Below are 27,096 nucleotides of genomic sequence, written 5' to 3' on the forward strand. Positions count from 1 at the left end.
ACCAATGACTGAAATTGACATAGGGGAGAGTGCTATTTTCTGTTCTATGTATTGCCATCACTTTGAAGCCTCTGTGATGGATGCACATCCACGAGATATAAAACTTGAGAAATCTCACAACCTTAGGAAATTCTGGACCTTTAAAAATAAGTTAATTTGGGGTAATACTTGTGTTAGGAAAGACACTGCAGAGGATTTAGGAAGAACTTATCCAGGGATGTCCTAAGCATCAATAATTATTTTGACTTTTAATATCTCATGCAAAATGGGTGGGGCTTTGTTGGGTTACACCCACTTTTTGGACTTTGTTGATCCCCCCCCCCCCCATTCTCCAAACAAATGTCACTGCTTTTAAACCTGTGTCTGGTATAGAAAGAGGACTTACAGAGTTTTGCAGTTTATTTTGCTTGACTGAAGGAGAATTTATCTTTCTTGTGAAGGGGGATACTATTTAATTACCCATAAATATAATATAAACTACATTTACAGTAGCCCAGCTGAGGACCTAGCTGATTGCTATCCAAAATATTTTATTAATGTCTTTAAACAAGATGAAACAGAGCCCCATGGTTGCAAGCTTGCCCACTGAGTTACTTTTTCATCATGATTTTTCTGTGTCCCATAAATGTTTCCTTGACCCATGAAGGATAAACAATTTTTTATTATTGGTCCCCGCCAGGAGTTCTAGCTCTTCAATTTAAGAATTGTCAACTGGGTCTCCTAATCCAATGAGCCAACGAGTAGCTTTTGGCTTTCTGAAACATAGGTGAAGAATAGAGAAGGAAGGAGGTTGCAATAGCTGAGGTTCAGCCAAAGGGAAGCTGATGGACAACTCTTCTTCTGAAGATGTATGACTGCCGACTGAAAGAGTAGGGGAAGGAGCAAGGAGCAGCAATGGTGTGAATGGCGTGCCTCTCTTTCTAATCCAACAGTTGGTCATCTGCTGAAAAATTGCGAGGCAAATCAAAATTAAAGCATCCTGAGATCTAGGAAGATAGCAGGGCTGGCATGGAAATGAAGTAATGGAGTGGGATGCTTGATCTTTCTGATTTATCCTTTGCCCTTCTGGATATAGGAGCCTTTCCAGATGAGAACATGTGGCCAATCCAAGCTCAGATTCACCCACTGGACCTTTTACAGCCCCCCCGGGAAGTGAATGCACCCAGATGGCAATTGATGCCACAAAACACCGAGTTATTCCATCCTCAGTAACCCTTCCGATTAAATTTCCAAACATGGCAACATGGAGGCAGACAGAGCCAAAGCGTAATGCAGCAAACGTAAGAAGTAAGAAAAACAAAAGCAAAAAATGGTTCCAGCAATGTAGGTGCTACAGACAGCATGCACATCAATTCATACTTACATAAATGTCTGCACCATAAAATCCATCCTGGTAAACAACACTGGAAAGATGTACACACAAAGAAAAAAACATTCATATTAGTGCATTTCCACATGCAGATGCTATCAATCCCTGAAACTCTTGAGGTTAGTCATAGCACAAGAACAACAACGGAACAGGAAAGAAAGAAAAAACAAACAAACCGAAATGCAGACAAAGAATATATAAGGATATATAGATACATTATAGAATTTACATAAGGTGAGGCACCCTTTCCAGATCTAAAATGGGGTCTGAAAGTTCCTTGTTCTTTTTCTTCTTCTCTTCAGAAGAAAGTAAAGTGACACCTATGCCGGGGTGTTACATCTTTCAATATATCAAGTTAGGATTTTCACCTCTGAGTTTCAGATATTTCTACAGTAGGCCAGATCCGGCCCCTGGGCCTTGAGTTTGACACCCTGATCTAAATTAACTTCCCCAAACTTTACAGGTCATTGCAGAGGCAATACCCCAGCCTGCTTTGCCATTCCAGCACAACAATTGCTCCATTTCTAGATAGAAGAAACCCCTTCGTAGGTGGCAACGAAGCTGAGTCATAAGGGGAAGCTAATGAGATCCAAAACATTCTTCACTAGCCTAGATGCCAGTCGTGATGTTATCACTTGTGTCGGACACCAGATGATTGGTTGTTTGTACAGGTCGTCTTCAACGTATGACAGCAATTAAGCCCAACAATTTTGTTGCTAAGTGAAATAGTGATTAAGTGATTCTTCCTCCCCATTTTGCAACCTTTCTTGATGCAATTGTTAAGTGAATCACTGCAGTTATTAATTTTTTCAACAAGATCATTAAGGGAATCTGGTTGGCTTTGCTTTTGTCAGAAGGTCGCAAAAGGGGATCACGTGGCCCTGGGACACTGCAAGGGTCATAAATATGAATCAGTTGCCAAGTGTCTGAATTTCAATTACGTGACCGTGGAGATGCTGCAATGGTTGTGAAAAAAAATGTTACAACAGTGTGAAAAATGGTCATGGGTCACTTTTTTGTCAGGGTTGTTGTAACTTTGTGAGATTACCAAATAAACTGTTGTAAATGAAGGACTACCTGTACTCTATTCCATAACACTGTGGTACCAGAACAGCAGTGGGATCCTACCTGTTCTACTACCGGTTTGGTGATCATGTGCATGTGCACGCACATCTAACGCATGCACGCAGCTTTCCCCACACCAGCTGAGAGGATAAAGAAGAGAAAAGTGCAGGGATGAGCGTGAGGGCCGATCCTGCGCTTTTCTATGCTTTCTCCACTCGGCTGATTGTCCATTTTTTCCCTCCTCTCAGCTGATCATCCGAGGCTATTTTTTTACTACCGGTTCAGCTGAACTGGTAGCGTAAGACCACCACTGTACCAGACGGAGTGATACCACCCTCTTCCAACTCTTAGCAACCCTTTTTATTTTGCACAGGGAAACATACTTTTACACATCTTTGTTGGTGTCACCTCAGATCATTATGCAGGATGGGAAAGATGAAAGGACCTAACTGAATATCTTCAGCTGGAAGAAGCTGGGTTTTCACTTGTCTAGAATTTGTTTAAACTTGTATTTCAAGTTGTGTTCTAAGGAATATTGAATGTCTTTCATAACAGGAATTTATTTGTCAAAAAGACCAGTTGTGATAAAGAGAACTTTTCTGTATTTTTCTCCCAAATTATTCCCCTGAAATGCAGAGTTGCAAAGGTCTCTTGGTAGCAATTCAAGCACTCGGTTCTAATAATCTGCACCGCCATCCATCCCAAATATTTGCATGAAAGGGCTGCTTCAAATGAATCCGGGGAAAACGTAATTACATGATGTGTTCTGAAAGCAATTAAATCCAAGTTTAATTCTCTCCTCAGCCACTGAATTGACATATTTGTGCCAGTCATTCTCACTCGTCCAAATTTACCTCAACGGGATGCCGTTGTGATGAAAAATGGCAGTAGGGAGATTATGTGAAAGAATACAGACCAGGACATGGGGCTGGTGAAAAAAACCTGAGTGACCATTATGAGGAGACTTTCAGAGAAGATAACTTGGTCCTGAAGGAAAGCCTGAGAAAGAAACTCTATATAAGCAAGATAATTAAGCTCTAACTGATCCTGCCCTGGTTTGGTTGGGGGAAAAATGGTGTAGAGAGAACCTTTGATAGACTTTGAAGACCCTCTTATTTTACCTCACAAGAATAAAGATCATTTCTGAAATCCCTGGTTTGCCTGTTTCGTGGCCCTGCATATTTCAAAGAGCTGACGTCAATCTTGGAAGGTCTAATTTGGGCAGAGGAAAAAAAAAATATTTCACCTATGGATGAAATGGATATAGGCAGATAGAAGAGAATATTTGTAGATCGGGATTGAAATGGGGGTGCTTGGTGGTCTCTTGAGCTTGGATCTTTTCTTGCAACATTTCATTACACAATTAAGTAACATTATCAGTGCTAGAAGAGCGTGAGGTTTGCTCTGTGTTTATACACAAATGCCAATAGAAGAGAATATTTGTAGCAAGGCTTTCCTGAAGGCCTTTGCAGCCAATAACAGAGCTCCAGATCGATCTGTTATCAGCTCCATAGGCCTTCAGGAAAGCCTTGCCAGCCTTGCCAGCTGCAGAAGAAATGAGCTGGCAAGGCAGATGTCAGGGTGTGTGAGGCCTGGCTACAACTGTCCAAAGGTAAGTAATAGGGCAGCTCCACCCCACATCCCCACCCTAGCTTAATTTTTACCCGTGCACCCTGGAGTGGGTGGGATTTTCATTAGGGCTTATTTTGGGGGGTAGGGCTTATATTGGGTGAACCAGTAAAAATCAAGCTAGGATTTACTTTCAGGGTAGGTCATATTTTGGGGGAAATAGGGTAGGTAACATCACTGCTAGCAGGGAGTGGAGTTTTCTCTCATTTTATGTATTAGTGGCTAGTGGCTATATATTAGTGGCCTCTAGCATATCATGTGAGAGCAAACCCCACTCCTGATAGCACTGATGAAGTTATGTGGTTTGGTATCAAAAAGTTTGCAAGGAAACAAGCCAGTTCAGAGAGTACCAAGGGCAAGCAGGGCGTAGGGTATTTTTTAATACATGTTAACAATTGTGAATGCAACTATTATTAGTTTTATTGTGAATTCAAAGCAAAGGAGAAGAACTGGCTTGGTCCTGAAGATTTCAGATTAATCCAGCTATTTCCACTGAGTACTTGATAGATACAATCTAGAATTTCCAGCTGTCTTGCCTAGCCAGGGCAGGATAATGTCCTTCACACTTTTACTCCACAAATAAAACTCACCTGAACTGATAATTGATTCTTAATTCATACTAGCTGTGGAACTGCCTTCTGGAGGGTCTAAGTAATCATTCTAGCCCACACAGTCTCAGCTTAAGCATGATCTCCCCTTCTTTGCCTCACAACATTTGCTATCTAAAGTGATTCAACTGTCTAATGGAGGGGTGGGACCTGGTCAGAGAATGGAATGACTTGGAAACATCTTTTAAGTAATCTTGTCCAACCCTTTGCTTTGTACAGGAATGGACTAAAACAGTGTTTCTCAAGAATGAAGGCAAATGTTCATATTGTCCCAGTATAGGGTTGCAAGATCCAATCAGGGTTGGTCACCAGGACGAGACTCAAGTCTTCTGAGCTTCCATTATCTCAGAGCTCTTATTGTTGGGAAGCACACATCATTGTTAATTCAATTTTGAGGACCGTCCTATCATCAAGAGACACAAGATGGCCTTGAAGAGGACTTCAGGAAAACTTAAGGTTCACCCTGAATGTTTTTTCCTTTTAATTTCAATCTGCTAGTTGTTATCCGATCCTCTGTTCTGGTGTCTTGAATTGCGTTCAACACATTGAGCCTTGGAGTCAATATAGAAGTACCCTAAGAATATAAAACATGTGGTTCTCAGCCTATTTATTTTCTGGAGGAAAAAAAAAATGTACAGCACAGGATATTTCTGTGGGATTCACATGAGAGAATTAGTCAGAAACCCATTTTAAGAATTTTTTTTTAAAAAAAAACACACAGAGAGTTTTAGGAATTTGATTCTCTCTCTGTGAAAAATTGTTTTCCAAAACCTGTCTGTGTAGAAAAGTTTTATAGAACAATAAAGAAGTATTCTTTTTTATTATTCACAGAAAGTTTGATGGAAAGAAATAATGCGTGTATTTGTCTGAAAAACTGATAGATCACTATCTCTCTTTCTCCTAAAGTCCAGGATTAATGGCAAGCCATAAAAAAAGTTCTTCTCGGTTGGGACCGAAAGCATCTTCCGATCCTGATTTTATGTATGTGCGAGAAAAAACAAATGCAACAGAAAAAAATGATGGAATATAATTCTGAAAACAACATATTGTATATTATGTCATTATATTTTGCAACTGTTCTCAACATTCCATCAAACAGTGCTTTTTTTCCAGTAGAATAATTGTACATCTGTTCTCCATTCGCTAAAATGGCTTTCTTCTAACTCAAGATAAGTATCCTACTTGGAAAAAAAGAAAGACTGTTTTAAGAATTTATTATTGGGAAGATTGAACACACACAACCTCTCCAAATCAGTCACAATCAAAATCAATATCACCTCCCTGAAGATAAAGGTAAAGGTTCCCCTCACACATATGTGTTAGTCGTTTCCAGTTCTAGGGGGCAGTGTTCATCTCCGTTACAAAGCTGAAAAGCAGCAGACATCTGAAGATGTCTCCGTGGTCATGTGGCTGGCATGACTAAATGCCAAAGGCGCATGGAACGCTGTGACCTTCCCACCAAAGGTAGTCCCTATTTTTCTACTTGCATTTTTACATGCTAGGTTGGCAGAACCTGGGACAAGTAACGGGAGCTCACTCTGTTACGCAGCACTAGGGATTTGAACCGCCAAACTGCCAACCTTTCTGATTGTCAAGCTCTGCATCTTAGCCACTGACCCACCACTTCCCCTTGTCTCTAAAGATAGTCCTCCACTTATAACCAGTTGTTCTCAAGCACCAGGGAAATCAGAAAATCCAGACACTTCAGATGAGTATAAAGATTTGTTGTATGTTAAAGCTCTCTACAAGAATCTGGACTACTAATAGTGGAGGATAAGGAATTCATGATGGGCTGGACTTAGATCTCTTGTCGGCATGAAGGGACTTGAGGTTGATGAGGTATTTAAGCTCTCTCTCTTGGACTCAGTCTGGTCGTCTCTTACAGTTGCTTAGCGACTGTTCAAAGTTATGATAGATCTCCCCAGGTGCACTTATCACCTGGTTTTGAAGTTCTGATGGCTGCCCATCCCCCACCATAGTCAAGTTGTTGGCATTTACTTCTGGTTTTCAGCATAAGTGGCTCACAACAAACAAGCTGTTTACTAATTTTACAACTTAGCATTGGCCTTAAGACCTTGATATTCACTTAACAGCTGTTGCAATAAAGGTCATCAGATCAGGTTGGTCACATGGATGATCTGTTTTATGGCAGTCATGACTTACGATTGTGATGGGCAGGCTCTATGATGCTCATAAGTCAAGGACCACCTGTAGTCCTTGTAAATATAAGTAGGGAAAGTATGGGCAGCCATAACGAGGATAAAGTCAGAACAACATTTTTCAAAAGTTTGGGTAGATTTCTGACCATTGTTTTCTAAGCTTAGCTGAACCATGATAAAATGGGAGGAGAATAAAATAAGTATGTAGTCTCGCATTTACTTGACTTGTTTAGAAACAAGGATTTTTTAGATTAACAAATATAGATAAGTCAAAATTCCAACTATCAATGAATAATATGGAACTAGCAGATTGTCTGAGACTGCCTATTGATATATTTTGATGCACCCTTTCAGACAGTGTGAAAAACAACAATTTCAGGTTTATATGGAGTTTTCCTAAGCTTTGAAATGGAGTCTTCCTTATGTTTCATTGTTTCTTCTGTTAATTTTGTCCTATGAAACTGTTGCAAATAGATTTACACTCTTTTTACAATGATTGGATCATTCCTTGCCCCTTAGATCACTTGACTAGGTTTGAGTGGAGAGTCTCAGAATCAAATTTACCTTCAGCAGTGGAAGATCAATGATTTGACCAGCCACTGTATTTCACAGAGGTATTCTTTTTGAAATTCAAAAGAAGGAAAGAGGAAAAGGGAGGACTGTAACAATTGATCTGCTGTCCTATTACTGCCATGGCTTGGGATACACTTTGCAAGTGAGCAAAACTAACTTCTCTCCAGACTTATGCTTCTGTTTCAAGAAAGATAGAGATGGTAATTCTCTATATTTTGCCCCGATTGGCATGCTTTAAGAAATGGATAGAGGACAAAGAAAAGCCTAAGAGGAATGGGCTAAATTTTCTATGGTTGGTTCATCTACTTCTGGAGCAGGTCGTCTCTAATAGTTTGTGTCCTATTGCAGGGGGTCTCTAAACTTGACAACTTTAAGATTTGTGGACTTCAACTCCCAGAATTCCTCAGACAACATGGAAATGCTGAGGAAATGTTGAAATTCACAAGTTTCAAAATTGCCAAATTTGGAGATCCCTACCCGGTTGGGGGTTGCCTTCTCCTTAATCTCCTAGTGGAGTGAATAAACATTTTATTGTATTGGAGAAATACATGTGTGCCATTTTAAGCAACAATAAGCACAACATCTATTCTTTCCCCCAATAATTTATGTGTTTGGTTGGACAGTTCTCCACAAGCATTAAGCTTAAAGCACATACAAGCTTTTTATGTAGCCATCATTTTACCGTATCAATGTATTAAATTCTTCTGGGTTACAAGTCAAATTTTCGCTTCCCTCCCTCTCAAAAATAGATTTAAAATATGATTCCACCTCCTCAAAGAACCAGATGTTTGCCATCTCCCTCCAACACAGCTCTGCTCCCATGTGTTTCCTCTCCCTGGCATTCCTTCTCAAGGGGAATTTGCATAATGACATGGGACGCACAAAATGCTTGAAAGCCACCAAGCATGACAGGGCAAATTACTATCATTTGTCAACCCCTGTGTGCAAGGTGATCCACTTCAGGCAACGGAGATTGGCGGCATACTGGCGAGACAAAATGGTCGCACCTGGTATTCATGAAGGCTTGATTGCCTTTTTTTCCCCTTCCCCTTGCCTCCCCCCTGTGGGAAGTTAGAAGATGGAAACCGCAGAGCAACAGGCTGAAGAAACCCAGGGCTACAGCAACTTACCCGCCATAAGCTGGAATCGGAGGTGGGGGCGCTGCAGCTCGAAACGTGTTGTAGACGGTGCGACCTCTGCCTCTAAGGTGGGCCCCTCGGTATGCGGCAGCTGCAGTTGCAGCTGGATACGGGAACCCCGGCACTAAACAAAGACAAAAATGCAACAGGTGGTTGATACTTTCTCCTTCTGTTTCCGAAAGGAGAAAATGCTGCATCGTTCAGCATCCAACATAATTCAGGCTTAACCTTTTGAAGAGCAATAGGCTTTTCCCAATTGAAGTCTGCTTTCTCAAATTTGTCATATTCTCAAATTAACAATGGAAGGAAAGAATAAGGTGTGGTGTGTTACCTAGGGAAGAAAAGGTTTGGTTTTAAACCCAGCACAAAACCATTTTTGGATTCTGAAAGGTCAATGTCAACTCGTAAAACATTCCTATGCCTGTTTTTGAGTTGCCATACACAAGGGTAGGGATCTGAAGGAGCATTATGGCAGTTTGAAACCAGAAGTACATTCCACGCTTATCTTACAAAGATTGTAGCTAGGCTACCAGATCTTCTGCCTGCGAAAATCCTTCATTGTAGATGAACGTGCTTCATTGGAGAATCTGATTTATGAAACACCCAGGCAGGAGGGGGGAAACAGGGTCTCAGGTGACTATAAATTACATATGCCAGAGTTGGCTTCATTTAGGTTAATGCTGTCATGTTGCTCCTAAAAAATCTTTTGGATTCTTTTGAAGCTTGGCTCGAGGCTCATGATTTAATTAAGGCAATCACCAGAACCCTGACAGTCAAATGATGACAACTGGAGCAAATTTTGGTCCAGTTGCCATGATTCAACCTTTTAGATACTTTAGGCCTGGATGTCTGAGTTTTCATTAACATATTTTTGGGTTCTGATAGATCTTTGGATTGATTGCAGTTTGGTAGAAGTTGAAGATGGCCTGTTTTGTTTGGCCTGAATTGGGGATGAAACAAATTCCAGATGGGATGAGTAGGACAAAGCTGGTGTATGTCGTTTCCACTCAGTAGACCACTGTTTCTCAACTTTGTGGACTTTAAGATGTATGGACTTCAGCTCCAACCTTGTGGAGTTTAAGATGCATGGGCTTCAGTGGTTTACTGGGTGGAATGAAAAGGGTGTGTGTGTTTGAGTGTTTTTTTAAATCACATTTTATTATATGGTGTATTTTTAAATGTTGTAAGCCACTTGGAGTCATGTTAATGTGAGCTGGGGGCTAAATACATTTAGCAAGCAAACAAAGCCACTCATATCATTGAAGGCAACTCTTAGCAAATTGTCTCTACATGAATGTCATTGTACTACATCTGAATCTATTAATATTAACTGTAATCTTTACATGTGGATCCCAGTGATATATTTACAGCTTTGTGCTAATAATTCTAATTTCACCATAGAATATAGGCTGAACTATAAGTGTTGGTCAGTAAACTAACATGAAGATTTGATGTAGTTCTTTTATTTGAAGGCATCCTTTAGTTAAAGAGCTGTCTAGTTCATATTTGGTTTAAAGTGGCTGAAAAAATGAGTAGAACAGGAATCAGGTTTTCTACCTGGCTGGCTAGTCTGAAACTAATTAAACAGACACACATGAATCTGGGAATGAGTGGCATTCAATGATATGAAAAGTGGACTCAGCATTTGCAGAAATACACTAGGAAGGAGGAGGAGGAGGAGGAGAGGGAGAGGGAGGAGGAGAGAGAGAGAGAAAGGGAGGAGGAGGAGAGGAGAAGAAGGAGCAGGAGAAAGAGAAGGAGAGGAGGAGGAGGAGGAAGAAGGAGAAGGAGAAGGAGGAGGAGGAGGAGGGAGGAAGAAGAAGGAGCAGGAGAAAGAGAAGGAGAGGAGGAGTAGGAGGAAGAAGGAGAAGGAGGAGGAGGAGGAGGAGGAGGAGGAGGAGGAGGAGGAGGAGGAGGAGGAGGAGGAGGAGGAGGAGGAGGAGGAGGAGAAGGAAAAGGAGAAGATATGAATCTGGAAACTTCTGATCAGTGACTTATTACAGAAGAGTTCAGAAACCATTACGAAAGAAGTCCAGAAACTGCTGGTATCAAGTGCAACTCTGTTTGTAATAATCAATATTCATACTCTTTGCATCCTTCCCCCCCCTTCCCATTCTACATAAAAGGCTAAAAATCTCTTTGGGGCACCTTGAGAGCCATTTCTCACCTTGAAAAGGAGTCTAGCAACCATTTCTAAAACAATCAATAGGTGGAGGTCACTCACGTTCACCAGAGGCAAACCTCCCCCTCTTTTTTTATTTCAAAGAAGCACTAGAAAAAAAACACACCAGAGAATCCTCTGCCTACAGATATATATATATTTTATTTCAAAATATAATTCTCTCCAGAACTCTCCTGTTGTTGCCTTAAACATTCTTGATCATAAATCTTACTAATCAGGGGCTTGAAAGACTTGTTCCTAGGACGAAGTGTTTCTTCATTAGAAGAACTGTAGAAGTGTAACAAAAACCTGACAGGCTGAGAGATATACTTTCTGTCTGCTCTTTGCATTGGCGACAGACTGATCCAGCATCAGTGTTGCGACCTGTTGGTTGCATGGGAGTCAGGATCAGCATCAAAGCAGCCTGGGAACTCCGAGGGGGAAGAGGGAATGGAGCTGTCAGAGAGATGGGGGGGGAGGGGAGGAGCCTAGGCTGTCTGTCAGCCCTCAGATAGAAAATCAACAGCCCCAGGTCTAGAGGTGGCTGATGAGAAAGAGGAGGGGCAGCTGGGTCCAGCGCAGAAGACAGAGGAGAGGAGAGGAGAGCAGTGGAAATCTATGAGTCGGTCCTTGGGAAGGAAGAGCTACTGCTGCTAATGAGGCCCACCCCAGCTCTGGGGATAAAAGGCAGGGGGCAGAAATGAATATGTGTGGCAGACAACTATTCATCTTCTGGTTGTTAACCTGCAAGAGAAACTTTTTGCCGGGGCTGCCAGCATTCCTAATAAAGGAATCTTTTGAGTTCACGTCAGAGAGTTTGTCGTGTTTGGGGAGCTGGGTCAAAACAATCAGATTGTTAACTTTTTCCTCATAAAAATCTCCTCCATCATAAACATGATGATGTGAAGCCCTAACTTTCACAGGAAGGACCTAGACACTTTTAAATTGGACTCAGACAGGAGGCAGACGAAGAACATAGATCCTGACCTCTCTTCCCACTGCAGTGAAATCTAACATAATTCGGTTTATTTTTATTTTTATTTTCATATAGAAAATAGAATCATAGGGCTGGAAGGGAGCTGGAGGTATTCTAGTCCAATCCTTTGCTCAAGACAGGAGACCTTATATGATCCTGGTTGTCGAGTCTATTTTTGAAAACTTTCATTGATGGAGCTCCCACAATTCCAGGAGGCAAGCTATTGCATTGATTAATTGTTCTCACTGTCAGGAAATTTCTCACTGATTCTAGGTTGGATCTATTCTTGATAAGCTTCCTCTTGTCCTGCCATCAGGTGCTTTGGAGAATAAGTCAATTCACTTTTCTTTGTTCCAGTCCTTCAAGTACTGGAAGATAGCTACTATGTCTACCCTATTTCTTCTTCAATAGGCTAGACATACCTAGCTCCCTCAATCGTTCATCATATCATTTACAGTGGTGAGAGTTGCTCAAAGTCAGGAAATGTACAAATGAAATTTTAAAAAAGATATGTTTATAAAACAAAATGGTTCAAAGGTAACGCAAATTTGTATCTGTTTTGTCCCATGGACTTTCATGAATGACTTTTACTTTTATGTCAAGGTGTAAAATTACCTCAGAGTCAACAAACATTTTGTCTGAATCGAAATGCTGTGATTAATTAGGAAGTTCTAATTCATGCAAAAGTTCTACAAAGTTTCTTTTTAATTGATTAGATTAGCTAAATTCTCTGCAGAACTGGAAGGGAAAGGTCAACTTTGAGAACTGAAAGGCTGGGTCAACTTTGAGCTGGACAGGACTGAACCTCAATCTGTGAGTTAGCCTGCAATACTGCATTATAACCACTGCGCTGCCATGGCTCCTATAGCAATAACCAGGGGTGGGATTCAAATTTTTTAACAACCGGTTCTGTGGGCGTGGCTTAGTTGGTGGGCATGGCTTGGTGGTCATGTGACTGTCTGGGTGTGGACAACTCAACATCACTCACATTGAGGCACGCATCTCCTCGCCTGGCCTCTCATGACTGTGGGGATGCTGCAACAGTCGTAAGTGTGAAAAACAGTCATAAGTCACTTTTTTTCAGTGCCATTGTAACTTTGAATGGTCACTCCACACAAGAAAAGTACCAGCAAAGGAGGGGAAATAACTCTAGAGATGTTCCTGAGACAGGAAGTCTAGTCCTGCCAAGAATGTAATAAGGGTTAACGGAGAGGCAGTTTCTGTAAGCAACCCCAGAATGTTTCCTTCCTGCCTTCCTTACAGGATTAGGCCAGTAATTTCTTCTAACACCCAGTTCTCCGAACTGCTTGAATGTTAACAACCGGTTCTAGTGAATAGGTGCGAACCTGTAGAATCCCACCCCTGGCAATAGCGCTTAGACTTATATACCACTTCACAATGCTTTAGAGCAGGCTTGTCCAACCCGCGGCCCACGGGCCGCATGCGGCCCAGTTTGCCTCGTAATGCGGCCCAACGCCCATCCCAACCTTCATGAAAGATCCAGCGAGGAGGAGGAGGAGAGGCGGGGCGAGGCGAGCAACAGAAAAGACAGGCAGCCGCAGCCCAAAAGGCCCACCCGCCACCTCCTGCTGTTGCCGCTGCCGCCGCCACCGCTGCTGCTTCTGTCCCCCCGCCGTCGCCGCCACTGCTGCTTCTGCCCCCCCGCCACCGCCGCCGCTGCTGCTTCTGCCCCCGCCGCCGCCGCCACCGCTGCTGCATTTGCAGAAGGAGAGGTAGGCGCGAGGCGGGCGAGCTTTCTTCCCCCCCTCGCCCCCCGCAAAATTTGGCCAGAAAATTATAAAATAAAAAATAAATAATTTTTAATAAATAATTAATAATAAATAATAAATAATAATTGTATTTTATTTTATTATTTTATTATTTTATTATTTTATTAATTTAATTTAATTTAATTTAATTTAATTTAATTTAATTTAATTTAATTTTTTAATTTAATTTAATTTAATTTAATTTAATTTTTTAATTTAATTAATTATTTAATTTAATTATGTGAGGCCCAAACCAAATTTTCATCTTCTAATGTGGCCCAGGGAAGGTGAAAGGTTGGACACCCCTGCTTTAGAGCCCTCTTTAAGCAGTTTACAGAGTCAGCATATTGTCCCCTACAATCTGGCTCCTCATTTTACCCACCTCAGAAGGATGGAAGACTGAGTCAACCTTGAGCCTGGTGAAATTCAAGCTGACAAATTGCAGGCAGCCGGCAGGCAGCAGAAGTAGCCTGCAATACTGCAGTCTGACCACTGCACCTCCGTGGCTCAAGCAACCGGATGGAAGGATGAGCACATAAGAGTATTTAAATATAAAATTTCCTGGTATTTGGATTCTTCAAACTCATATCCGGTTCAGTCAGTAACACTTTCCAAAATAATTAAGCCCTGTATATTGAATGAATGGCTTTCTCTTAATAGTCCTATTTGTCGCACATACACAAAGCCTAACTAGAAGAGGGCAAGGGAAAATAATAGGGGAAAATTGCCCCCAAGAAACCAAATCCCAGCTTGTATTTTATTCTTAGCGTTTTAATTTTGTTGATCATCTTGAAAATGAGTAATCTGAATTTAATCACTTTATGGGTGGCCAGAGGACTGGACAGAGGGATGGGAAGGTAGAATACTAAACATGGGAGTGACCTTCATGTTTTATCAGTAGACTTCTGTTCACGGAATAAGGTCTGTGTTTGTTTAATTCTGTCTTTGGGATCTAAATATAATTGTGGTGGGCCCTCAATTATTTGGAGTGGTTTTGTTAGATGGATAGAAGTTTGTGATTATCGGTGGAAAGATCAGCCTCAGTGGTGCGGTGGTTAGTGTGCAGTACTGCAAGCTACTTCTGCTGACTGCCAGCTGACTGAAATTTGGCAGTTCAAATCTCACCAGGGCTCAAGGTTGACTCAGCCTTCCATCTTTCTGAGGTGGGTAAAATGAGGACCCAGATTGTTGAGGGCAAGAGGCTGACTCTGTAAACCACTTAGAGAGGGGTGGAAAGCACTAGGAAGAAGTATATACGTCTAAGGGCTATTGCTATTGCTCTTCCTTCCTTCCTTCCTTCCTTCCTTCCTTCCTTCCTTCCTTCCTTCCTTCCTGCCTGCCTGCCTGCCTGCCTGCCTGCCTTCCTTCCTTCCTTCCTTCCTTCCCTCCCTCCCTCCCTCCCTCCCTCCCTCCCTCTTTCTTTCTTTCTTTCTTTCTTTCTTTCTTTCTTTCTTTCTTTCTTTCTTTCTTTCTTTCTTTCTTTCTTTCTTTCTTTCTTTCTTTCTTTCTTTCTTTCCTGGTTAGAATGCAGTACTGCAGGCTAATTCTGCCCAATGTCGGCAGTGGCAGAATTAGCCTGCAGTACTGCATTCTGTCAGCAGTTCGATCCTGACCCGTTCAAGGTTGACTCAGCCTTCCCTCCTTCCAAAGTCAGTAAAATGAGGGACCCAGATTGTTGGGGGCAAGAGGCTGACTCTGTAAATCACTTAGAGAGGGCAGTAAAGCACTAGGAAGCGATATATAAGTCTAAGTGCTATTGCTATCAGGTTTCATAGGAAGTTACGTTTCTGTTCTTGAATGGTGCAGAGGGTCAGATACATTGTCTGAATTTAATTTTGGGCTGCCTCTGGTCTCCCTTTCTTTTTTTTTCCTGGAATAATAGGCCACAATTACCATAATCTTAGCAAGCAAAGTAGACATGCCTTAATTTATTGCTCCCACAGTGATTTAATTAACTAAGATGACTGCAAATTTATGCTTGCAATCAATGATATTCTCTTTTTAACTAAATTGTGTTTGATTTCACTATCTTTGTACAGGACTGTGATATTTTTTTTCAATTCTATATCTAAAAGCTTTCTGGAAAGCACCATTAAAATAAAGCACAATTTACCTCTGAGTAGGATGATCCTATTAGCTGGTTCTTCCTGTAGGTTTTTTTTTATTATTATTATTTTTATTAGATCTGTATGCCAGTCATTTCATTTAGAAATGAATCTGGACAGCTTTCAAACATCAATATGCCTCTCTCTTTTAGTTACAGCTTATACTTTGTATTGTTATTGTAGATAATTCTTATACATGTTTCTGTATTATTTTATTCTTTTCAACATCATAAAGGGCCACCTTGAGATAGGCAGCAAATAAATTTAACAAATAAATAAAAATAATATTGCTGCCTCTTCTAGAAGACCTTAATTAGTATATTAGTCTATATCCTGATTTGCTTAGCCATGATGTGTTAATATCCTGGTTCAATGTGTAAACTCTGCCAGTGTTTCATAGGGTATTTCTCCATCAAGAATTGGGGTATTTGCAAATGCATTAACATAAGATGAGTAACATGAATTAGCCCATCTTCTGGATTTGCACAATACCCTGAACCATCAAATGAACCAATGATCTGCATTTACACAACATACTAGCCTCCAAATCTAATGTGTATCAAGATTCATAGTAGCCAGCTTAGAATTCTGAGGATGCTGCTAAAGCATGTTGCATGAACAAAGAAATGGCAAATTATATAGACAATTGTTCACACAGCTCCTTTAAGCCCAAAATTCTTTTAACTAGAGTTTCTGAAAATTTAACTTAGTGCCCTGTTAACCTACAAATGTTCTGTTCAACTCAAAATTTTAAAGAGAACCACGGTGACAGAATGACAAAGAAAATTGAATTTAGCCCTTAATCTATTATGATTTATACCATGTCTTCTGAGATGATTATAGTATAATCAACCTTAAAATTAAGTCCAACAATGCAGTTGGGTGACAAAACACAGAAGAAGAGAGATGTTTTATAGACCAAAACCCAAAATCTGCAATTTGAGAACAGAGATATTTAGGCAGAGTTCAGGTTGAAAAAAGCCAATACAGTCCTAGGCTGCATTAACAGAGCGATAGAATCAAGATCATGTGAAGTATTAATACCACTTTATAATGCGTTGGTAAGGCCACACTTGGAGTACTGCATCCAGTTTTGGTCGCTATGATATAAAAAAAGATGTTGAGACTCTAGAAAGAGTGCAGAGAATAGCCATCAAGATGATCAGGGCACTGGAGGCTAAGATCAGGGGTGGGGCAGCTGGGGGTTCGCAGGGGTTTGGGAGAGCCCCTAGCTAAGATTCTGTGCAGTTTGGAGAATCCCCAAATCCCACTCCTGGCTGGGCCTGCCCACCCCTCCCCTCCCCTCCCAGGGGTCTCCACAGGGCCCATTTTGGATGCAGGTAAGTGCAGAGCGTGAGTGGAGACTCATGGAGGGTAAAAAACAGGCCTCCCGGAAGTTCGGGAAGGTCGGAAATGGGTCTGTTTCTGGGTTCCAGAGATCCCCCAGAGCGCGGGGAGGCCATTTTTGCCCACCTGTAGGCTCAAGGAAAGCCTTCGGAGCCCGGGAAGGGCAAAAACTGCCCCCTTCTCCACTATGGTGCAGGAGCCCAACTAGGTCACGCCAACCATAGTCACCCCCACCCAGCAACTGGGTAGAGAACCCTTGCTAAAATGTTTGAGCTCACCCCTGGCTAAAACATATGAAGAATGGTTACAGGAACTGGACATGGCTAGTCTAGTGAAGAGAAGGACTAGCAGTGACACGATAGTAATCTTCAAATAATTGAGGGGCTGTCACAGAGAGGAGGGGGTCAACCTATTCTCCAAAGCAGCTGAAGGCAGGACAAGAAGTAATGGATGGAATATTTATCAAAGAGATCCAACTTAGAACTAAGAAGGGATTTTCTGATTGAGAACAATTATCAGTGGGACAGCTTACCTCTAAAAGTTGTGGGGTGTTGAACTGAAGAAGCTTCTTGGGTGAGAAGTGAAATGTCTTCAAGGAAAAACCAAGAAAGTCCACTTGCCTTTTGAAAAAGAGGTTTTTAAGAAGAGACTGGACAGCCATTTGTCCAGTATGGCATAGGGTCTTCTGCTTAGGCAAGGGATTGGACTAGAAGACCTCCAAGGTCCCTTCCAACTCTATTCTATGTTCTGAATAAGCCAACAGAGAGGAATATTTGCAACAGGGAAAATAAACACCCCCAACATAGTTCTTACCATTATGTTCACGCCTGAACTGCTGTCAAGGGCTAATTCATCCCAGATGATATTATTATACGTATACATTTAGCTCTCATTTTCATACTAAATGAAGTAAACAATTGCTTGGAGAGACATCAGGCAATAAACTTTAACATATATACTGGGTGAAACAAATATATCAACCCAAACTTAAAATCCAGATAACATTTGAGATGTCCCAGATGAGTCTGGTATTATAAACTGTCTCTTCAAGTTCTGAAGCCCAAAGAAAAAAAATGAAAAAGTAGCATATGCTAAACGCAACAGGGAAGCAGATTTCCCATCCAAATCGTAAAAACATACAGTCTCCTTAATGGCCAATTATTGCTTGCATTCCAGCTCGGATCTGAATTTGCACAGCAGTGCCATATGTCAAAAGAAAGGTGTGTTGCTACAATCGATGAATGAATCTCTCTTCTCTGCTGGCCCTCCTGTGCACTGCTCGTTTGTCTTGTGGACTGCAAGCAGCCAGCGGAGCTAGTGACAGACTCAAACAGTGAGGTCGTTGGGGAGGATCATGGGCCAGTTCTGGAGTCTGGGAAAGGCTCTGATGAGTGCTCTGCGTTGGAGGCAGAGATGGGGCCATGGCCGTTAGACAGTTATCAGCTTTGGAGTTGGAGATCAGCGGGCAGAAGAAAAGCTGGAGCCTGTTCCCAGTGTGCGCATGCACAGAGCTGCCAGGAGAAGGGAACAGTTAAGGAACAAGGGTCGAGTCGGGAGTAAAGGCACAGGTGGATGGTGAATGGCCCCTCCCATAGGGAATAAAGAGGAGCGAAACGGGAGTGGTGTTTGCAGGAGACAATAAGTTTGTTTAATTAGGGTGAAGATTTGTTCAGGACTCCTTGCCAAGTATTTTCTTGTACAGCGTCTTGCGCTTGGGAGCTATCGGCCTGGCAATTCTCCAAGCCTGATAAAGGTCTGTGGTTGTAAATCACTCTTGAAAGACTGTTTGCCGGGACTTTGCTGGATGTGAATGGTAGGAATTCACATTAGCCTAATAAAAAGGGTTAGGGTTAGGGTTTGTTAAGGGAACTTTGCCCCATTGTAGAATAGAATAGAATAGAATAGAATAGAATAGAATAGAATAGAATAGAATAGAATAGAATAGAATAGAATGGAATGGAATAGAATAGAATAGAATAGAATAGAATAGAATGAATGAATGAATAGAATAGAATAGAATAGAATAGAATAGAATAGAATAGAATGGAATGGAATGGAATGGAATGGAATGGAATGGAATGGAATGGAATGGAATGGAATGGAATGGAATGGAATAGGAATAGGAATAGGAATAGGAATAGTTATGAATGGAATGCACTTTCGATTCCAAACTGCTGCACTGCTCTTTCTAACTCCTTTCCCCTCCCCTTTCTGTTGGCAACTATAAAACAGGCATAGAAATGTTTTATGTGTTGACAAAACGGTCATAAATGTGGATCAGTTGCAAGTATCTGAATTTTGATCTCATGACCATGGGGATGCTCCAATGGTTGTAAATATAAATATTGTCATTTTTTTTCAGTGCCACTGTAACTTTGAACAATCACTAAAAGAAGTGTTGTACGTCAAGGACTACCTGTATTTCATTTGAATTGAAGTTATAGGAAACCAAGTGCAACTTCCCCCCCCCCTCGCCCTGTTCTGCTGTTTTTTGGAAGAGGTTCCAGGTCCAAATGTGTTGTCCATTCCTGATCTTCCAGGCTGAAATGTTTCGGGAGATATTTCATTCTTTACATGGATCTCCTTTAGCCTGAAATTATTCACCTCCCCATTTTAATTGGAAAGTCTGTCTGTGCAGCTTACAGATCATCAAAAAGAAACTTTCTCTACTCAGAAACAATCTGTAAAGTCACGACACAAAAAGAAAAGGGGGAAAAAAAACCTTCTGTGTAGCAGAAAACACAAAACAAGATAATTCAGCGTTTTATGTGTAATGTTGACTTATGTTGTGGGAATCCAGGTTCCTTGGTGGAGCATTCAGAACACAAGCAAGCAAACTGTGCTTTGCTGTGATTTATTTTTATGCTTTTCTCCCTTCCTGGAAGTGGGGAGGGACTTATAAGAAAAGAGAATGTAAATAAGACTATCACAATAAAATCTCTCTCTCTCTCTCTCTCTCTCTCTCTCTCTCTCTCTCTCTCTCTCTCTCTCTCTATCTATCTATCTATCTATCTATTTATCTATCTATCTATCTATCTATCTATCTATCTATCTATCTATCTATCTATCTATCTATCTATCTATCTATCTATCTATCTATCTATCTAGTGCTATGTTCCAATAAAGACAAAAAGGGAAAATTACTACTTTAGGAATAAAAGATATTCAGAGAATTTTTTGTTGTTTCAAAATCATTTTGTTAAGGCACGGAATGAAGTTAGAAAACAAGGGCAAAATTACTATTGTCATTGCTGAGAAGAATTTCTGTGATAAAAATGAATGTTTTATCAGATTGTTATTTCTGTTCTAGAAAATATCTATTTTAACAACTGAGGTACCATTTAAAGAGTGAAAGAAAGATGTATCTAAATTTAGGCGGCAGGCAAGGAAAAAAAAGCCACAAGCATTACAAGATGCTAAAAAATACGAGTTTTGTATTTACCTATTTTGAAATTATAGTTTACAGCTTGTTCTTTAGTTTGGCTAAAAGAGTGGGTGATGGTGAGAATTAGAAGGTCACTGGAGTTAGGACATGATTTGATGTTTGGGTGGTACAGCTATTTATGACATGACAAAGTCAAGGTTAATATAGATTTATTTTGAAAATCATTTTGTTTGATGTGCTATTTTGAGAATATGGAATAGACATAAATCCATGTTGTGTCTAAAAATATCTTTCTGGCTCTTACCACACGAAGCATATTATAGAAGAGAAATGATAACTAAACACAAATGATTAACTTAGGGTGATATACTGTAATTGTCTCAGCCTGATTTCAAAATAAATGAAGAGAATGTTTTACATCAGAAGGATGTACAAATCAATGGCTTTCTTATATACAACTCCCTTTTATACTTTAATTCAGGGTACAGTCAGGACAACTGGATGGAGCTGAGCGTTTACTGGCTGGATGCTCTTCCTGTCACCTAGGTGGAGTTCACAGCAGACAATTACTAATTGTGCTTAGAGAGAAGAATATCTGCCGCTACCTAGGATTGAACTTTCAACCTTCATAGTGGGAAGAGTGCGTCTTCACCACTATGCCATCACACAGCTCTTTTCTTATATACAACTAGCTCGATACCCGTGCTTCGCTACAAAACTATGTGATCGGGCTTAGTTTTGGGGGAGGAAAATAAGGTGAAAAAACTTCTGCCTCTGCCTACCAGCATCCATGGTATTCATCTGGCTAGCACCCAGTCAGTGTGTGAGAGTTGAGGGCTGTTTGGAAACTGAAACAATATTTGCTGTGGGAGCCAGGAGACAGCAAGGAGCCTGTCTGTGGCTTAGCTCGACTGTTCTGTACTTGTTCTGACCCAAACCCTTTTCCAATAAAACAAACATGAACCAAAGGGAACAGAAACTTTTTAATGATTCTTACAAATCCCCGGTTAAAAGGCTGCTGCAAACTAATTAACTTTGATAAGCACGAGCCTCAGCAAAACTGTGCGAGGCTGCCAAGAATAACAGATAAGGTTACCTAGAAATATTTCACAACACAAGAGTCTTCAAATACCAACTAAGATACTGCAATGTCCACAAGGCTCAAATTTCAAAACGTCTTTGCTTCCTGCAAAGAACGTCCGATTCACAGCTGGCTTTTATCTTCTTGAAGGAGGGGCCATTACCTTGCAGCCTTACTCCCGAGTCACCCGTGCTGCTGCAGCTGCTCTTTCCTACAAGCAGCCCTGCGTGCACATTCACGTGGCACAGGCTCCTCGGGAACCTCCTCATCGCTGCTGCCAGCCCCCACAATCTCTGAAGGCAGTAATCCACTCCCTAATGGTCCTGGCCCCTCATCTGAGTCCTTGCTCTCCTCAGCCATCTGCACCTGCTGCCAGCTAACCACAACAGTAGTAAAGCTGCTTGGTGCTGTGAAACTAAAACCGAAACCGAAACTCCTCTCCTCTGCTTCTATAACTATATACCGAATGAAACAAAGAAGTCATTTGCAAAGGCATCATATAATGGTATTTATGCATTAATGTTTTTGGGGGGTCATTAGTTCAGTGCGTTTAAGCCTACAAGGGAAGGGCATGACAATCATTTTTAGATCAGCTTGTTTCAGGCGGGGCAAGTATCAGTTATTATTCAGTCAAAGTAATATTTAAATGTGTATGTGGAACTAGCTCGATACCCGTGCTTCACCACGAAATTATGTGATTGGGCTTAGTTTTTGGGGAGGAAAATAAGGGGGAGGGGGAATTCTGCCTCTGCCTACCAGCATCCATCAGTATTCATATGGCTAGCATCCTGTTAATGTGTGAGAGAGTTGAGGGCTGTTTGAAAACTGAAGCAGTATTTGCTGTGTGAGAAAAAAGGAGACAGCAAGGAGCCTGGGCGTGGCTTAGCTCAACTGTTCTGTACTAAAGCTGCTTGCTGCTGTGAAAATAAAACTGAAACTGAAACTCCTCTCCTCTGCTTCTGTTTTGCATTTGGAACAGATTTCTTTCCAGGTAGGGATGGGGAGTAGAACTCCTTAACATCAGGGTGTATTAATGATAATATATGAAATACTAATGTTCTGATGGTCATTTCGAAAAATCCTTTCTTAGTGAGCACCTGGAAGCCAAGAGGAACATACGTGCTAAATTTCAAGTTTGTAGGCTTTACAGTTCTGGAGATTTTGTGATGATGCGTGAGTGGCATTTCGCTTTTATATAGATAGATCATTAGAAAGATTTAAAGTAGATAAAATGACTTTTGGTTTTGAATATTGTAAGAATGAATTTGAAACAGAATTATGTTAATCACTGGAGGCTTTCAAAAGGAGACTGGACAATCATCTGTCAGAAATGGTATAGGTTTCCTGCCTAAGCAGGGGGTTGGACTAGAAGACCTCCAAAGTCCCTTCCAACTCTGTTATTCTATTCTGTGTTATCGTTAAATTGCATTAACTTTTATTAAAATTTGAAACAGGAGAACAAGTAAAAGAATATAAGGCATAAAATGGCTAAAAACCTTGGTTGCAATATATAAATAGAACAATGGGAAAATATGTGAATGAAAGGACTGAAATTCACACTATATGATAATCTTAAAATAACTTTTATAAAATAATTTGTCCTTGGTATCTGTCATCAGAAAAATTATCTAAACTGTGTAAAGGTACCCTGAATTTATGCTGGAAATTTAAACAAGAGGGGACTTTTTATCATGGTGGCAAAAAGTGCTCAATTTTTTGATTCAACTACATATATTAATTTAGAAGGTTTTAAAGATTAATATTCAACTAAAGCCAAAGATATTTCTTTTAGGATTGATTGATAAAAAGCTGGAAAAACCTCCTGGAACTTTGATTTTATATATGATAACAGCAGCAAGAATTTTATATGGACAGTAGGGGGAAAGATTTGATGATATCCACAATTAAAGAATAGATGATGAAGATGATGAAATTTGCTGAGATGGTGAAATTGAGAGTTTTGATTAGAGAAAATGCATTGATTAACAGAATAACACAGTTGGAAGGGACCCAAGAGGCCTTCTAATCCAACCCCCTGCTCAAGCAGGAGACCCTATACAGATAACAGGTAACAGATAATCAGAGTTGGAAGGGACCTTGTAGGTCATCTAGTCCAACCCCCTGCCCAAGCAGGAGACCCTACATCATTTCTGACAAATGGAAGTCCAATCTCTTCTTGAAAATTTCCAGTGATGAAGCTCCCACAACGTCCGAGGGCAAGCTGTTCCATTGATTGTTCTCACTGTCAGAAAATTTCTCCTTATTTCCACATTAAATCTCTCCTTGTTCAGTTTCCATCCATTATACCTTGTCTGGCCTTCAGGTACTTTGGAAAATAGCTTGACCCCCGTCCTCCTCTCTGTGGCAGCCCCTCAAATATTGGAAGACTGCTATCATGTCTCCCCTGGTCCTTCTCTTCACTAGAGTAGCCAGGCCCAGTTCCTGTAAGAGTTCTTCATATGTTCTTCTCTGTACTTTTTCTAGAATCTCAACATCTTTTTTATAATGTGGTGACCAAAACTGGATGCAGTACTCTAGGTGTGATCTTACTAAGGCTTTATAGAGTGGTATTAGTACCTCACTGGATCTTGATTGTATCCCTCTGTTAATGCAGCTTAGGATTGTATTGGCACTTTTGGCTGCCGCTGCACACTCTTGGTTCGTATTTAGCTGGTTGTCTACTAAGACTCCAAGATCCCTCTCACAGTTACTCCTATTAAGCCTGGATTCACCCAGTCTATATGTGTACTTTTGGTTTTTCTTGCCTAAGTGTAGGTAGAAGTGGTATTCAGCCAATTCTGACCGGTTCTGGAGAACTGGTAGCAGAAATTTTGAGTAGTTCGGAGAACCGGCCAATCCCACCTCTGACTGCCCCCCCCCAACCCCATCTATTCTCCGCCTCCCATTGAGTCCCAGCTGATCAGCTGGGTCTCCTTTGTTTGCCCTGCACAGGAGAACGGAGCTGGAAAGCAGGTTAGTGGGGGTGGGGAGGGAATGGGGAGTTTACAGTATCCTTCCCCTGCCATGTCTACCAAGCCATGTCCACCAAGCCATGCCACTTCCACCAAGCCACACTACGCCCACCAAGCCACGCCCATGGAACCATTAGTTAAAAAAAAAAAAGAATACCACCACTGGTAGGGCACTGTGACACAACATTGTGTAGGAAGAGATTGATGGTCTTCCAGGTGAAATTCAATTTCCACCAAACCCTACTCCCTGTGGGAAGTGAGTCACTCTACAGAAAGAACTTTGCAAAAGAATTACTGAGCTATCCACCACTAGAGAGCAGAAAAGGATTCCAGTTTTTGGTCTCTATGTTGCCACCCAGTGACCATTGGAATTTGTGCAGCTTAGATGCAGCTGTGTTTGAAGAGCAAACACAGAGAAGAGGGGATTAACTTACTCTCCAACGGACTAGAGAGCAGAACAAGAAGTAATGGGTGGAAGCTTGTTAAAAATAGATCCAACCTAGAAGTTAGGGAGAAATTTTCTGATGGCGAGAACTATTAATCAATGGAACAGCTTGCCTCTTGAAGTTGTGGGTGTTCCATCACTGAAGCACACATTTTTTCTTAGAAGATGTGCTTAAGATAAGCAATTCAGTTGAACTCCACGCCAATATGAAGCAGTGCAGCTTAGTGTTTTTTGGACAGCTTCATCTGAAATTCACTGGAAAGAAAAATAGGGGAGAGAAGGAGAGGGAGAGGGAGAGGAGAAGGAGAAGGAGGAGGAGGAGGAGGAGGAGGAGGAGGAGGAGGGGAGGAGGAGGAGGAGGAGAGAAGAAGAAGAAGAAGAGGAGGAGGAGGAGGAGGAGGAGGAGGAGGAGGAGGAGGAGGAGGAGGAGGAGGAGGAGGAGGAGGAGGAGGAGGAGGAGGAGGAGGAAGAAGAAGAAGAAGAAGGAGGAGGAGGAGGAGGAGGAGGAGGAGGAGAAGGAGAAGGAGAAGGAGAAGGAGAAGGAGAAGGAGAAGGAGAAGAAGGAGAAGGAGAAGGAGAAGGAGAAGGAGAAGAAAAAGACCCAGTCTGTTTAGATCTAGAACTCAAGAGACCCAGTAAATAGACTGGAACCAGTATTTGTTGATGGACTAGGGAAAAAAAATTAACATGATACAGGAGAAGGAGGAGGAGGAGGAAGATAATAATAATAATAATAATAATAATAATAATAATAATAATAATAATAATAATAATAATAATAATAATAATAATAATAATATCTGGGAACTTCTTATAAGTGAGAAGAAGAAGAGCCTAATTAATGTACAAATTTAATCACCATTCCCCACATGGAAGAGTAATTTTTCACTGTTCATTTGCTTGGTGTAATCTCTAAACTGGCATAAAGAGAAAAAGCAATAACCTATAAATCCGCTCTGATTTGTTCCTTTAATATTCATATTGCATTGAACTACAGCTGCTTCCTGCTGCTGTCTATTACAACATGCACAAGTGTGGATAAAATATTATGAAAGACAAGACGTATTTGCTGCGAGGTGGCATGTGGCCCTTATTTATTTATTCATTCATTCATTTCAAGGGGCAATAAATGCCTCCCGGAAGGTTCCCTTTCTCTGCCTGCTCCCCAATGGGGTGGTGATTAATTACCTTGCCACAAATGGACGGGGCAGAAGGAAATTGACACGGCCCTGATTAATGAACATTTACTGCTTTTTTTTTTTTTAAAGGGAGATAGCTGCCGAGAAAAATGAACAAAAACTAGGTGAATTGTTCCATGAATTATGAAAAGTCGATGCCATTGTGGGATCCAATGTGGTGAAGTTGGAACTGTTTTCAATGGATCAAGGTTTATTCCAGCTAAACATGAACAATGGTCTATAAACCATTTTGCTTCTTGGAATCGTATGTGATCCTCTGACAAGCAAAATCAATCGGGAAGCCACTTAATATCTGTCAGTGTTAGTAAATTAACAATTACAACGATTCCCTTAACAATGGTGGCAAGAAAGTTCATAAAATGGGGCAAAACTAACTTAACACATGTCTCATCTAGCCACATAAATTTTGGGCTCAATTGTGTTCGTAAGTCGAGAACTACCTACTGTATATTTGGCATATGAGGAAGAAAACAGAAAGAATGAAAACGTAGCAGCGGGCTAGTATCTTAGACTCCTAAAACATTGTGTTTTGAATGTAATATTTCATGGTGGTTTCCATTTACATGACCAAAACAAAAGCAACAACGTAGGTTTGGATTGGTACAGAACTCTGAATTTGTGAGAAGAGTTGTTGTTTTTCTTTTTTCTTTAAAAAAAAAAAAATACTTGCTGCAAACATATGCATTTATGTTCATCTTCAGGAAAACTCAACATACTGCCCAAGACTTCTTTTCAATTTCACCTCCCTTTTCAAATTATAGATAACATGTATCTGAAAAGGCAGTGTGTGTGTGTCACCAACATTCCTGTCTGCAAATATTGCATTTCTGTCACTTTTTCAACCAATTATGCATTGCAAAATGAGAAAATGTTTGCAATACAACCTTACAATGCTATCTCCATCTCTCTCACTCACGTAGGCTCACTGCAAAGCTCTCTAGCTGACTGCAAGTTAAAAAATAATAATCATGATGTTGTCCCCCCGTTGACAAGGATTTCAAGCTAACAGCAAAAGATGCTCTCCCACTAATTATAAAGAAATAATGAGTTAATTCAAGTGACATAGAAACAATCTTCTGATATCTACATGGATCATTATGTGTTGATAAGAATA

General features: G+C 40.9%; 1 protein-coding gene across 11 annotated transcripts in view; it reads right to left on the reverse strand.

Moving 5' to 3' along the window:
- Positions 1-27,096, reverse strand: part of RBFOX1 (RNA binding fox-1 homolog 1) — a 1,983,080-nt gene that overhangs the window by 78,576 nt on the left and 1,877,408 nt on the right. For all 11 annotated transcript variants that reach the window (XM_087973167.1, XM_087973163.1, XM_087973172.1 and 8 more), the window contains 2 exons: positions 8,534-8,666; positions 1,364-1,403 (listed from right to left, as the gene is read on the reverse strand). In XM_087973167.1, coding sequence (XP_087829293.1) covers positions 1,364-1,403; positions 8,534-8,666 — 173 coding nt within the window. The remainder of the gene's footprint in view (positions 1-1,363; positions 1,404-8,533; positions 8,667-27,096) is intronic.

This window comes from Notechis scutatus, chromosome 12 (genome assembly GCF_049901735.1).
Source record: "Notechis scutatus isolate UNSWTSFEM ecotype Mainland chromosome 12, rNotScu1.2, whole genome shotgun sequence".
Lineage (NCBI taxonomy): Eukaryota > Metazoa > Chordata > Lepidosauria > Squamata > Elapidae > Notechis > Notechis scutatus.